This window comes from Dipodomys spectabilis, unplaced genomic scaffold, assembly GCF_019054845.1.
Source record: "Dipodomys spectabilis isolate Male_0828 unplaced genomic scaffold, ASM1905484v1 ptg000095l, whole genome shotgun sequence".
Classification (NCBI taxonomy): Eukaryota; Metazoa; Chordata; class Mammalia; order Rodentia; family Heteromyidae; genus Dipodomys; species Dipodomys spectabilis.
Genome location: NW_024870772.1, coordinates 35,414,523 through 35,430,182, shown reverse-complemented (window position 1 = coordinate 35,430,182; position 15,660 = coordinate 35,414,523). Strand labels below are relative to the sequence as shown.

Sequence of the window (15,660 nt, the reverse complement as noted above, 5' to 3'; positions counted from 1 at the left end):
GGGTGGTTTAGGAAAGTAATATAGTATATTTACCTTGTAACATTGCCCTTTCAGAGGAGGAAGTAGTACATTACAGTCAAACGTTGTAATATTTCTTCAGCGGATCATGACTGTTCAGTCTAAGTAAAGAAGAAAGATCCAGCTGTGTGCCCATGGCTCATGTCTATAATCCTAGCTACTAGAAAGCTGAGACCTGAGGATCATGGTTCAAAGCGAGCCTGGGCAGGAAAGTCTGAGAGACTCTATCTCCAATTAATCACAAGAAAATCAGAAGTGGCACTGTGGCTCAAGTGGTAGAGCACTGGCCTTGAGCTGAGGAGCTCAGAGATAGCACCCAGGCCCAGAGTTCAAGTCGCACGACCAACCAAAAAAAAAAATGTCAAAAAAAAAAGAAGAGAAAAAAGATCCTATGAAATCTAATTTTATTTCTGAACAGGTTATGGCTGCCAAGCAAGTAAGGATCTGACTGGGTTTCCTGTTATCTGATGTAAAGAAAACTGAATTTTTAGATCTTAATAGATTTCAATATTTGTGAAAGACTAGTTCTTCCATCCAGCTCTTCCATTTATGTTTTTTTTTCTCCCCTATTTCTGTTTTCCTTCTGCACTTTTACTCCCTCCTTTTTGGTAGTAATTTTATTGAGGTTTAATTCACTTAACCATACAATTCAGTAATTTTCAGTTTAGTTCCAGAGTTGTGCAGCCATCATTTTCAAATCTCCCCAACCTTCTTGGGCACCACTGAGAATGGATTAGACTCAAGGCATCTTGCTTACTAGTCAATATTCTGCCATTTGAGGTCACTACCCCTCACCCCTTTGTGCTTTAGTTTAGTTTTCTAGATAAGGTCTCCAACTAACTTTGCCTGAGTTAGCTTCCAACTGTGATCCTCCTGTCTCTTCCTCCAAGTAGCTGGGACTACAGGTGAGCAGCAGGCCCAGCCTTCCTTTTTCATGTTGTAAACCAATTTTTTTTCCTTTCACCTCAGTTTGTCCTCTTTTGTCATTAAGCTCTACCACTCAGCTGCTACATCCCTAGCCTTTGAAGTGTTTTCTGTATATGGGATCTAGCTAATCCTTTTTGCCTTAGCTCTTATTCTTTTGGCTACTTTTTAACTTTTGTTCTTATATATTTTTCTGCTATTGCTTGCTTGCCTGCCAAACTATATCACCCTTGAGGTAGAAGAGATACAAATTTAAAATGAAAAGATAATTGAGTTACACTGAATAAATGGATGATCAAATCATTAAATCATTATGGCTTCATTATTTGTTGTATTTTTATATTTTTTAAATACAAACTATCTTCACATAGCAAAGCCAATTTAATATCTGGCAGAGTCTGATTTTTGGAAGAATTAAGAAAAACTAAATTTTGGCTTCTGAAATTAGTCATATCTTGCCAATTTTTCGAAATTTATTTTTAATTTTTTGTAGTACTGGGTACTAAACTCAGATCTTCAAATATTGTGGGCAAATGCTGTACTGATTAGAGCCTGTTACATGTTTATTTCATTCAATATTTGTTCCTGAGATATGCCAAATTGTTATCTTTAGTAATGTGTTACCAATAAAATAATACATTTTAAAAATGTGATAGGAACCATTCTAAAATAACTTAATAAATGATATACTGTTTTGCATTGTAAGTCTTTGAAGTCCATTCTAAATTCTTCTGCAATTCTAAATTGTGTAATTCAGTCTTTTAATTTTTTTTTAATCTTTGGTTTTGTTATTTAAAAGAGGATATACTAGTAAATAATTGCACGTAAAGATGTAAAAAACATTTTCTGTGCAACAGCTAATGTGAATCTTTTTGTTTAAAATGTGAATAAACAAATTATACCTTCTAATGTTTTTTTGTCAAATATTTATAATCTGTGTAATGTTACTCTAAAATACATTTAAGCTCTAAGCCTAATATATTCTGAAAAAAAAAGATTCAAAATCTTTTTCTGTTTTGGTAGGAGGAATAAACATGGTGTTTCTCGAAAGAAGATTGCTCAGATGCTGGATCGTTATGAATATCAAATGTCCATCTCTATTGTAATGAACTCAGTGGAACCAACACAGAAAAGCACACAAAGACTCACCCCTCCACAGGGGAGTCAGAGGTGGGGAGGCGCTCTAGGCTCACATAATCAAGTCTGTGTCACAAATAACCATTAAGGTGGCTATTCTCAGTTAACATCTGTTGCTTGTTCTTGAAAAAAAAATTTAGTGAGCCTGCTTTGAAGTTAAAATAGTTTGAAGTAAAAGAAGACAATGAAGCCTCACAAAGATGTTCCCAACAAGTTCTTTAAATTCTAAAGTATAAATAAAAAATATATAAAAATTGTATTTTAAATGTTTTTATAATCTTTTGTGGCAATACCTCTGATCATTATGAGTAACAGAATGTTAGGGACTAAGATCTTGTCTAAAATTGAATTTTAAACTAATTTTACATCTTTTGTAAATGTAATGGAATAGGTTTTAAATAGCTTTTATAAAACTTTTAATATTTTCCCTCACTACCTTCAAATACTTAAGAAATACCAGCTTGTCATAGGAGAGTTACTTATTCTCCTATTATACAAGTAAATTACATTTTATCTAGTTTATCAGTGTGACAAAATTACTTCTAAGACATAATTAGCATGTTCAAATAAAATTCTTCAGCAAATATTAGTAGAATTATTAGTAACCATGGAAGTTTTCTTTAAAATACACATAAGTGTATTTATTTATCACATAGTATAGACTTGTTCATTACCCTTCTCAAGCCATCTCAATCCTCCTATACACTTGCTAGTTGGAAGAATACAAAAGCAAATAACTGTATATTTAGAAAAAAAACATTTCAGATGATTCTGATAATTTTCATTTCTTTATTCAATTTAATGTATAATTCTAATATAAAATAATATGGATAAAATTCTTTGGACAGTTGATTAGTATTGATAATAAGAATGTTTGTTCTATATAGTACTATATTTCTCTTAGTTCTAATTTTTTTCTTTAGATTTAACTATATTCCTTTCACTGAATAGTTTTCCTTGTTTTCTTGTGTGCTGGGGATTGATTAAACCTAGCCCTCACACATGCTAGGCAAACACTCTTACTACTGGGCTCCATCCCCAGTGCTGAATAGTTTTCTAGATTGTATTATGTCTTTCCCTTAAAATTTTAGAAATAATGGGGCTGGGGGTTTAGCCCAGTGGAGGGGCGCCCGCCCAGCGCGCACAAGGCCCTGCACAAGGCCCTGGGTTCGGCCCTCAGCCCTGGGGAAAAAAAAAAAAATTTAGAAATAATATGTACTTTGTTTTGGTCTTGTAATTCATACCTGCCTTCAAACAAAGCTTTTGTTTATCCTAGTTAAATATTTCTCTTTGCAGTGAATAAAGAATACATAAGAAATTCTATCTTATAAAATAATTCTTTAGGGCTGGGAAGGTGGCTCAGTGGTATAGTGTTGCCTCATATGCGTGAGGCCCTGGGTTTAGTTCCTCAGCATCACATAAACAGAAAAAGCCAGAAGTGGTGCTGTTGCTCAAGTGGTAGAGCATTAGCCTTGAGCTGAAGTGCTGAGGGACAGCTCCCAAGCCCAAAGTTCAAGCTCCATGACCAACAAAACAACAACAAAAATCCAAAAATATTCTTTAATCTTTGGTTTATTCTAGGAAAAAGTTTATCTAATTTAATACAATTAAAAAATTAACCTTTAGATATTTAACATAATATTTCATGACCCTTAAACTTTCCCCTAAACTATAGCCCATCCTAAATCTTGTATTCTTTCTTCATTTATTATGTTAAAACCTTCCACTTATTTTTTAACTTTAACTATTTTTCTATGTCTTTATATTGCCCTTAAATTATGAGGCTGAAAAGTAAATGCAGTACTATCAACAAGGTCTGTATTACATTTCCTTTAGTGAAATAATATGATTTCTATTTATTGTATGCTTTGGTGCTGCTTATATTTGAATTAGTATAATTTTGCTTAACATAAGTGTATATTTGTGTATATTTGTTCATCTTAACTACATGTGATGTAGTAGAACTATACTAACACTTGTTTTGTGTGTTAAGTGTATATATTTTCCTATATACATACCTTCATTCTTGTTTTTATATATTCTTAATTTTAGAGTAATATTTGTTAGTATTTGTACTTGTATTTCCCAGGGTTTATTATATAAATTAACAGTTTAAAAACTATGTAGAAAGATTAAACTTGGGAAAGATGAAGCAACTATTAGATATACTATGTTTCCCTTCCCTCTGTCTTTATGAAGCTTAGAAGTACATATTGAAGATACAGAAAATTTCCTTTGAGAGATATGAGGAAGCATATTTATGTTAGACTTTAAATCTAAAACAATTTCCAAATTTTATAATAGATTTAATTTTATTTCCTGATACTTATTCATACTCAATAATCATTTTCAAGTTAATCATTTTTAGTTAAGTTTATTTTATTAAAAAAAAATTTTTTTGTCAGTTGTGGGGCGTGAGTTGTGGGGCCTGGGTACTGTCCCTCAGGTCTTCAGCACCACTTCTGGGTTTTTCTACATACTTGATATTGAAGAATTGAACCCAGGGCCTCATGCATGCAAGGCAAGCACTCTACCACTGAGCCGTCTTCCCAGCCCTCTAGTTAATTTTTTTTTTAATTTTTTTAATTTTTATTTTTTTTTTAATTGTAAAGATACTATACAGAGGGTTACAGTTACATGAGTGAGGTATTGAGTACACTTCCTCTTGAACATTGTTACCCCTCCATTGTTTTCCCCCTACCATCCCCTCCCTCCCTCCCTTCCCCGAGGTTCTTTTTTTTTTTTTTGATTGTGATTAAGTGATTACATAATTTCAAAGTCACAAGTTCATTCTAACTTTCCTGGAGCAAATTGTCTATCACAGTCTGTAATATATAACAGTGTTCACATGTTATATAGTTTTATTTAACATTTTTTAAAATGTTAAATTCTTAACTCAGGACCAATGGCTTATACCTAGCTAGTAGTCCTTGCTACTCTGGAGGCTGAGATCTGACGATGGTAGTTTGAAGCCAGCCCTGGAAGGAAAGTCATGAGATTCTTACATCCAATTAACTACCAAAAAGTGGGAAGTGGAGCTGTAGGCTCAGATAGTAGAGTGCTAGCCTTAAGCAAAAATGCTAATGGACAGTGCCCGGGCACTAGATTGAAGCTCTAACACCCACACAAAAGGAAAAAATAAATTCTTGTGAGGTAAGGAAATTAACATTCCAAAAGAATTTCCTTTTTTTTTCCCCATAGAAAAGTAATTAGTAGATGTCCAAGCATTAAAGCTAACTTAAAGAACAATAGAAAGATAAATATGTAACGAAAGGTACTAAAATCATAATTATAAGACATTGGTGTTAAAAATATGTAGAAATGTAAAATTTACCAGTTTATCAAAGTTTTTAAAATTCAGATAGTCTTGTGGGGATGGAGTGGGGAGTACTTACGGGGCTTCAAATCAGTGCCATGTTCTGTTTTAGCTTTTTACTCATACCTGGGCGTACTCTACTGAGCTAAGCCTCCAGCCCAGCATTTTTCTGGGTTGGCTTCTAACCATGAACTTCCCTGCCTTAGTCTCTTAAGTAGCTAGGATTATAGGGATGAACCACTGGTATTCCATTTCATATAGTCTTTAAAAAAAAATGTTGTTATAAAGGTGATGTACAGAGTAGTTACAGTTACATAAGTTAAGTAATGAGTACATTTCTTTTTGGACAGTGTAGTTTCACATAGTCTTAATACTCCACTTCTATACCTTTTTCTAACTTGGTTTATATTACAAAGAATAAAGTAGGCATTTTACTAAGTATACATAACATGTATTATACAGTTTTTAATTTGGTTCAGCAAAATTAAATTTAGTTATTTGCTTTTTTTGGTGGTTTTAATGTAATCTTTCCATTTAAGCATTCTGAAAGAAAATGGTAACATTTTTATATTTTATTTGTGTAAATGTAAGATTATTTACAAACACAGGATTCTTGTGATTAGAATAATAGGATTTTGGTATTTGAAGTTTGCATATCTTGTTCAAAATAGATTATTGAATTTTCTAGTTTTTTATACAGAGAGGTTTCAAAAGGGTTCAGACTTTGAAATGAATTTTGAGATGTAACATTACTCAAATTTTTACTGTAGAAATGTAATCCTTTGGAAGTGATTTTCAATGTATTTATTTTGGTGATATTTTCTTTCAAAAGTATGTATTTTCAATATATTAGTGCCTTGACCAGATAGGTTTAACTACCAGTCTATTGAAATTTAATGTAATATTATGACATGAATGCAGTAACTGATAAGGGCTGAAATTGTATTGTTTTTGCTTGTTTTTTACCTCTGCAACCTACATAGAATAATACTTTAGTCTAGAATCATAACAAAATATTAGTTTAGTTTTTGTGCAGTGATATCCAGAACAGACAGTTGGGTGACAGCATAAAAAGTAAATTAAATTGGTGGTTTTTAGAATTCATTTTAGAGGTTATAATCACCATGTAAATAATCTTTTCCCTGTTAAAATTGCTAGTTGTATTTTTGTAAGTATACTGGGAAGGGATACTATAACAAAGGACTTGTATCTTGTTTGGTTATGATTTTCTTTTTATAAGTTAAATAAGATCAGCATACCAGTTTTTATTTTTTTAACTAAAGCCAAGTACCAGTGACTCACACCTGTCATCCTAGCTACACAGGAGATTGCTATCTGAACATCCAGTTTAAAAACCAGCCAGGGCAGGAATGTCTGTGAAACTCATACCTTCAGTTAACCACCAGAAAGCCAGAAGTGGAGCTGTGGCTCAACTGTTAAGAGTTCTAACTTTGAGCAAAAAAGCTCAGGGATAGCTCTCAAGCCTCAGGACTGGCACCAGCCTGGTAAAGAAACCATAAAACTATCTTCAAAATGATAGACTTTCTTATACAGCTAGTAGATTTTCTCTTTTAAACTGTCCCCAGGAAGCTAATAGAATTGTTTGTTGAAATAGATTGGGGAAAATGAGTATATTTCTTGTCAGACATTACCCCTCTTTCGTTTTCCTCCCACTTTTCTTCTCCACCCCTCCCCAAGTTGTAAAGTTCATTTCCAACGTAGCACCCTACCACTTGAGCCACAGTGCCACTTTTGGTTTTCTTTTGAGTAGTTAATTGGAAATATGAGCCTCATGGGGACTTTTCTGCCTAGGCTGGCTTCAAACTGTGATTCTCAGATCTCAGCCTCCTGAGTAGTTAGAATTACAGGTGTGAGCTACTGGTGTCTAGCAATAGTTTAATTTTTAAAAATAGAATATACATGTGAATAAGCATCAAGTTTGAATATCTCAGTACATGATTGCTTCCAGATTATGCACAAGGACAAGAGAAAGGAGTAGCACAATAGAACTTTAAAAAGAGTCTCAGTGGTAAATTGTTTTTCTCTTTATTCTGGAAGCTAAGTGTATGGGGCTGGAAAGTATTAGTTGACTTTTGTTTGTTTTTTGTTTTTGCCAGTCCTAGGGCTTGAAATCAGGGCCTAGGCACTGTCCCTGAGCTTCATTTGCTCAATGTTAGCACTCTACCACTTGAGGTGCAGTGCCACTCCCAGCCTTTTCTATTTATGTGGTAACTGAGGAATTGAACCCAGGGCTTTATGCGTGCTAGGCAAGCACTCTACCACTAGGCCACATTCCCAGCCCCTTAGTTGACTTTTTGTACATCTAATGAAAGTTACGTAGGCATTTCCATTAGAAATAATCATTTTAGCGGGGCGCTGTCATTTTCAGTATCAAACTGGAAACTCCATTTTATTCTCATGTGGATCAACTTTCTTAAAGCTTAGCACCAGCTAGCCGCTGGTGGCTCATGCCTGTAAGGCTGAGATCTGAGGATCTTGGTTCAAAGCCAGCCTCAGGAAGCAAAGTTGTGAGACTGTTATCTCCAATTAATCACCAGAAAACTGGAAGTGGTGCTGTGGCTTAAGTGGTAGAGCTCTTGCCCTGAGCTTGAAGAGCTCAGGGACAGCACCCAGGCCCAGAATTTAAGCCCAATGATTGCCCCCGCCTCTCCCCCCCTACCCTCCCCCCTCTCCCCCCCCCCCCGCAAAAAAAATCTTTTTTCCCCCAACAAATTGTTTGATAATCCTGTTACAGATATGATCATTGCCATGATTGTTTATCATAACACATACCTCAGTACACGTTTATAACATCAGTAAGCTTTCTTAAATAAAAAGATTGTTTTGCTAGGCGCCTGTGGCTCACCCCTATAATTCTAGTTACTCAGGAGGTTGAGATCTGAGACTCTTGATAGGAAGCCAGCCTGGGCAGAAAAGTCCCTCCATCTCCTAAAAAAAGGGGGTGGGGGGGGAGTGGAGCTGCAGCTCAAGTGGTAGAGCACTAATCTTAAGCATAAAAACTTGAGGACAGTGCCCAGGCCCAGGGTTCAAGCCCCAGGACTGGCAAAAAATAAAAAAAAGGTTTTTTTGTAGCATGTACTCAAACCACGGTATAACCCTCTGATATTAGAACTCTAGACAACCACCTTGACAAGTACTATAGCTGATTTTTTTTTAAAAATGTCTTGTAAATGGAACCACTTTTTGAAGACTTAAGAAATTTTGAGAGGAACTACCATTTGCTTATTACCTGTATTCGTAACTAAGGAAAAACAATCTTTGTTTATGATTAAAATGCAAAATACTTTTTATATATTGGCTTTTTTGTTGTTTCAATTCTGTTTTCATTTGAGAGACCTATAAAAGTAGCTCATATACAGCTAGTTATTGTTGGAATCATGCGGCTTTTCATACCATCTAATTTTTTTTTTAGGACAACAAAAGGATAGAAAAATTTGGAAAAAGATAAAAGAATTGCTTTGCTTTTTTTTCTTCTTGTCTTTTTCTTTTTTGCCTTTCTTAGTAATCTTGGAAATCATGTTTCTCTTTCTTTCATAGTCCTTTCCTGTGGGTGTGCTTTTTCTTCTATCCATTTTGTGCTCAGCTATCTTCCTGTAACCTCTTTTAACATTTTTAATGAAGATGATGGGATTGTGACTAGAACTGGATATAACCTCTTTCCTTTCTACATGCCACTGAACATAAACACTTCCTTTTCAACCTTGTTAACAAAGTTAACTTGTAGGTCATCATTCAATTCATTTCTTGACCATGTGAGCGAGTAGGATTTAGATAGGAAAATGCTTAGAAAAATGAATAAAAATTGTATCCAATGTGATGCTCATTGGTTGGAAATCTAATAAACAGCTATAGTACTTAGAAGTATGGATTTGGAAAAAAGGTACAGCAATTATACAGATGTACTTCACTTAATAAGTAAGTAGGTGAAAATCACTATAGGATATATAGTAATCTCTTTTTCTTCCAACACTTCACTTAATAAGTAAGTAGGTGAAAATCACTATAGGATATATAGTAATCTCTTTTTCTTCCGACAGTTTTTTTCTCTGATAATCCTGTCACATTCCAGATACATCTTTGCACTGATGGCATATCACAACATACCTCCAATTAAGCAGTTTGGAACTTCAGTAAGCTTTACTTATTACATCATGATTAGAGATTCCTGTTTGAATACTTAATTTATTTTGAGGGAAAGCTGATAGCTATTTTTAGCTGGACTCTCCAAGTGGTTCTTAATGTTCTGAATACTGCTGCAAAAAGCAATAGAAATTTTATAGCAACATGCCTTAATTTGGATAGCTTCTGTTAATGCCTGTCATAGTTAAGCCATAGTCTAGGTGTGATTGTTATTACAGTCTCTAAGTTTTTATAACAATTTTATAAGGGTTTTATATAGAAAAAATTAGGTTAAACAATTTATCTAAGATTTCTTGATTCAGTGTAGGTCAGACTATGTTTCATCATCTTTGGACTATTTGGTTGTCTTTTCTTAGAATTTTTTTAAGGTTGGAAATTCAAATGAAGAATTTAGTGCATCTTTATGATACTTTTATAGGATTAGAAGGTATGTTGATTTTTGTGAAATTGAGTGAAGAAATATATAAATGGCGATTTAATTGAAAGTAGAGGAATTTATACAATTTAATGTTTCAATAACTTCTATAAATTATAAATTTCTATAATTGGTAATCACATTTCTGCAACATTTTTATTTGAATTGCTTATATATACTGTTAGCACTTTAATGTTTAAGGTTTAATATTTTCTCATTTTCACATTTGAAATGTGTAGTGTTCAATAAATGGATTGTTAAATAATGTAAATTGAGTTCTTAGTCTTTAGGCAATATTTCCTAAAATAAGTTAACATTATTTGTAAGTGGTATTATTTTTCTGTCTGCTTATTAAGTGTGATAGCAGTAATGTTATAGAAATTCTATTGGTTTTCTTTATGTTTTATGATACTTTAATTTTCCAAAATTAAAGAACAATAAAGGCTTTCTTAAAGTTTGTAAATAACATGTTGAATCAAATAATGAAACTATATAAGGAAAATCACCTCATTACAAAATGAAGAATTGTTATTTTAAAGTAATTGTGAAGGCTGACAGAGGTTAGGCAGCTACAGAAGAACTGTTTGAATCTAGCAGAATTTGGTTAATAAAGTTTAAAGAAAGAAGCCATCCTTATAAATCAAGGTAAAGAAGCAAGAACTGATAATTTAGCTGCAGTGAAGATCTAGCTAATTAATAAAGATGGCCACACAAAGCATATTTTCAATATAGATGAAACAGTTTTACATTGGAGGAATGTTCCATCTAAGACATTATAGCTATCATAGCTAGAGAGATGTTAATACCTAGCTTCAGTCTTCAGAGGACAGGCTTACAGTGAATGATTTTAAAGTTGAAGCCAATTCTAATTTACCATTTCAAAAAACTTAAGGCTCTTAAACCTGCTCTCTGTGCTCCATCAGTGGAACAGCAAAACCTTGATGACAGCACATCTGTTTACATGGTGATTTACTGAGTATGTTTAGTACTGTTGAGACCTGCTGAGAGGGGGAAGAAAAGATTCTTTAGCAGTGCACCTGGTTACCCAAGAGCTCTGATGGAGATGTACAAGATCAATGTAATTTCAACTTTCAGGTATTACTATTGGAGAAACACTTTTCATAGTGCTAAAGCTGCCATAAATAGTTCTTCTGTTGTAGCTGGGCAAAATAAATTGACAACCTAGAAAGGATTCACCATTCTTGATAGTATTAACATTCATGGGAGGAGGTCAAAATACCAACATTAACAGGAGTTTGGAAGAAATTGACTCCAGTCTTCATGGATGACAAGTATTCAAGACGTTAGTAAAGAGATTAACTGGAGATGTGGTAGAAATAAAACTAGAATTAGAAGCCCAATCTGAAGATCTGACTGAGTAACTGTAATCTCATGGCAAATATTTAAAGGCTAAGGAGTTACTTCCTATGGATTACCAAGGAAAGTGGTTTCTTGAAATTATTATTGCTGAAGATGCTATGAATATTATTGAAGTGAGCTGAACATGGTGGCACAAGCCTATTCCAGTCTCCATGGAGGCAGAGACAGGAAGATTGTGGTTCAGTTCCAGCCAACAAAGTTAAGGAGATCTTATCTTAGAAAAACAAAAGGGCTAGTGAGTGCAAGTCCCTAGATTCAGTAATTCAGCAGCCATGAATATCAAGACTTTTAGCACCCTGTATTGCAAAAAATGATTTGTTGAGGCTTGGACGATCCACATTTTTAGCAGTATTTTTAAGGTATGTACATTTTAAAAGACGAAGCATTATATGCATTAGCCCGGTACCAGTGGCTCATGCCTGTAGTCCCAGCTACTCAGGAGGCTGAGGATGAAGGTTCAAAGCCAGCCCAGGTAGGAAATCCATGAGACTTATCTCCAGTAAACCATTCAGAAAACCAGAAGTGGCACTGTGGCTCAAGTGGTAGAGTGCAAGTCTTGAGCTGAAGAGCTGAGGGACAGCGCCCAGGCCCAGAGTTCAAGCTCCATGACTGACAGAATTTAGCCTATCAGTACAAATTTAATTTGCTAGATTGCAATATATAAATAACTTTTACATGTACTGGAAACTAAAATAAATCATTTTATTGCAGTGGCTAGGAAACAAACCTGGAATATCTAAAGTAGTTCTGTATTGGGTTGATTTATTCTGGAGTTATTCAAAACGTAGGAGTTGTATGGTTTTCTGTCACTTTTTTTTTTTTTTTGTCGGTCATGAGGCTTGAACTCTGGGCTTGGGCACTGTCCTTGTGCTCTTCAGCTCAAGGGGAGTGCTCTTCCGCTTGAGTCACAGTGCCACTTCCAGTTTTCTAGTAGATTTTTGGAGATAAGAGTCTCACGGACTTTCCTTCCCAAGCTGGCTTTGAACTGTGATCCTCAGATCTCAGTCTCCTGAGTAGCTAGGATTACAGGCGTGAGCTACCGGCGCCTGGCTTTGTCACTTCTTATTTTTTGGAGATATTTCACAGCTTATTATGACAACAAAGGGAGACACAAATATTACAATGCAGTTTTCTTGTTTTTTGGTCAATAATGGGGCTTGAACTCTGGACCTAGGCACTGTTCCTCAGCTCTTCAGCTCAAGGGTCGCACTCTACCACTTGAGCCACAGTGCCACTTCTGGTTTTCTGGTGGTTTATTGGTGATAAGAGTCTCATGGCCTTTCCTACCTGGGCTGGCTTTGAACCTCCATCATCAGCCTCCTGAGTAACTAGGATTACAGGCATGAGCCACTGGTGCCAGGCTAATGCAGTATTTTTTTATTTTTATTTTATTGGTTAATCATGGGCTTGAGCCCAGGGCCTGATGCTGTCCCTGAGCTTTTTCACTCAAGGCTAGTGCCCTGCTACTTTGAGCACGGTGCTACTTCTGGTTTTCTGGTGGTTATTTGGAGAGAAGAGTCTCATGGGCTTTGAACCATGATTCTCAGATCTCAGCCCCCTGAGTAGATAGGATTACAGGTGTGAGCCAGTGGCACCTGTCAACAGTACATGATTTTAAATGGCAGAGTATGAAGTTGCAATTTGGATTTCAATGTGAAGTCACATTAAATGGTTAACAGTTAACCTTTCTAATATCTAGCATGGTTGTTAGGTGAGCTAAGGAACTTGAGTTAGTTTCAGCCCAAATAGTTCTTGGTTTAGTCTTGAAGTTCTGTGATTTTCTTTGCCTTTTGATGATCACTTTTTCACTTTGATATACATCAGACACAGGCAAAAGTAAGTCAAAACATTTTATATAGTAGTTAAGAGATGCTATGAGAGATCTAGAAGGACATAATTTGATTTGTGTATGTGTGCACATGTAACATGTGCTTGCTTCATGCTCTTGATTGGTGTTCTAGTGCACAGCTGGCAATCTACCACTTGAACCATGCTTCCAACCCTACTTACTGCTGTAAGTTGGAGATGAAGTGTCTTCCATTTTTCTGTTTGGGCTGGCTCAATCTTCTGGTCTCTGTCCTGAATAGCATTCCAGGCATGTGCCACTGCCACCCAACATAAAACCTGTCTTTTTAAATCAAATTTATCAAAGATATTCATATTCTTTATTGGCACAGACAATAGTTGGCCTGTGGAATAGCTTGAAATAATTAGTGATTTTTGTTATGCTTATGAAAATATTGGCAACTTTTTTTAAACCTTTGTTATACGGGTTAGTATAATCTGAAAACATTGGTATTCCCATTTTTAGTGACAATTTTGCTACAGTAGCTCCACAAAGCAGACTGGTAAGCAGCCCACACAAATCTACTTCTTTGGAAAAAAATAAAGGATTTTTGTTGTTTTAAATTCAAGCTTAATGAAAGTAAAAGCCTTTCTCTTGTTTTTCATGGAGACATTTGCTACCTTGTTTTTTATACATAATGTTCTCTAATGTTTATGTGACAGTGTGATATCAGCCTACCTGCAGTTATGTGTTGGTTAATTACAGCCCGAGCTTCTGTGAAATGAGTCATTCAAGACAGGAACATCAGTTCAGGTTGAAGTTGGCTTTCTATTTTTATAATACAGTTAAGGAAGTCAGAATTGTCACAAGATTTAGTAGGCAAAAGAACAGGGCACAGGATGGAGGGTAACAAGTAGTTGGTAATATATGCTAATATAATTGCTGTTACTGCATTTTAAAGACTAATTCTAAAATTTTAGTAACATCATACTTCTTAGATTATTTTCTCTTACTTGCAAGTAGAATTTATTATATTTCTAGAAGCAGTATCTTATTTATATAGATATGGTGATTCAACACCTGTAATCCTTGCACTTGGGAAGACTGCCAGCCTGGATTGCATAGTGAGATCCTGTCAAAAAAAACTCTTATTTACAGGCAGGATAGATGATATTAGAGAAAGGAAAGCAACAAAGAGCAGTTCAGTTTTAGTCATTGAACCTTTTCCGGTATTATGTGGATAAGTTGCCAAGGGCTGAAATTAATGTGGAACTTTCTAGAAAAGTATGTTAGACAAAATTTTTAGACTTACTGAAAAGCAGCCTATCTTTAACAGAAGTTAGATGGTATTATAGGAAAAATGAATCAGACATCTGCAATATTCAAAATTAAGAATGTGAATATGAACTAATTGTAGGTAAACAATAGACACAGCAGTCCATTCTGATAGTGTAGTTTCCATTCTGCATGTAGAGTGGTTCTGACCTTTTAATTGGGAATAGTTAACAATTATCTCTCATTTGATTGTGTTTTAATGATGACAGAAGTCATCAAGTATTCTGGGTAGAACTCTCAGGATGGAACAGCCTCTGTTGCTTGGTTTTCCAGACCATGTGACAGAATTGTATCAGTTATACAGTATACGTCAGGAGAAATTCATGCACATCCCAGTACTTGGGTGAACTGAGGCATTAGGATCAATAGTTTGAGACCAGCCTGGGCTATATAACATGAACCTGTCTCGAAGAGGGAAGGCATTGGGGAGGTAGTAGGACAGAGATAGAGACCCAAGGGAGAGAGAGATTCTGGAGTATGGTATGGACTTGAGTTAGATCAACATAAATAGAACAATTAATTGTATTTACAGAAAGTATGTGAAGTTAACCTGATTGTATAGAGCCAGAATTCCTTATTTCTTGTTTTTGTTCTTATTTTTGCCCATCAAAACGTATCAGCCTTTATGAAGACAGGGATCTCAAATTTATATTCCTTCTTGACTATCACTGTGATAGTAAATATTACATAGCTTAACAAGCATGTCATCTTTCCAAGTATGTCATTTGCTCAAGCCCATTTTTCTGAGAGTTTTTTTTTTTTTTTTTTTGGAGAGCTTCTTTTTCTGATTGCTTTGTTCATATTCACTTAAAGAGAATAACAGACCTGTACTATCCAGGAAGGCTTTCCTCTTCTGGACGTGCAGCAAGAAGTACACAGATAGGGTGGTAAGGGAGGAAGGGAACCTTACCTAACCAGCCAAATCAGCTGAATGGTGACCAGTAGTGTGATAGATATTGCAACCTCATTGCCCACCACACACTGTCCTGTTTTTAATTGATTAGAAATAGCCTTGTTTGTGAAAAGCAGGAGTTCAATTGGTGTGGACTTTACCCTCCCTAACTTTTATTTATTCTAACATGGACTTGACTGTCAAGTCTTGGACCAAATAAAGAGGATGTTACTGTCAGGTCAGTACCCATGTTCTCAGTCCAGCTGACAGATGAGAGTTCTTACTTTACACCTTGA

The 15,660-nt window shown here is 35.1% G+C and overlaps 1 protein-coding gene across 2 annotated transcripts in view; it reads left to right on the top strand.

Moving 5' to 3' along the window:
* The window catches only part of LOC122112540 (NEDD4-binding protein 2-like 2), a 69,459-nt gene that overhangs the window by 16,716 nt on the left and 37,083 nt on the right, over positions 1–15,660 (top strand). Inside the window, exon 6 of one of the 2 annotated variants that reach the window (XM_042685364.1) lies at positions 1,966–2,112. In XM_042685364.1, coding sequence (XP_042541298.1) covers positions 1,966–2,112 — 147 coding nt within the window. Of the gene's footprint in view, positions 1–1,965; positions 2,113–15,660 lie in introns of those variants that run through there. The other variant, XM_042685363.1, reaches the window with a different exon arrangement.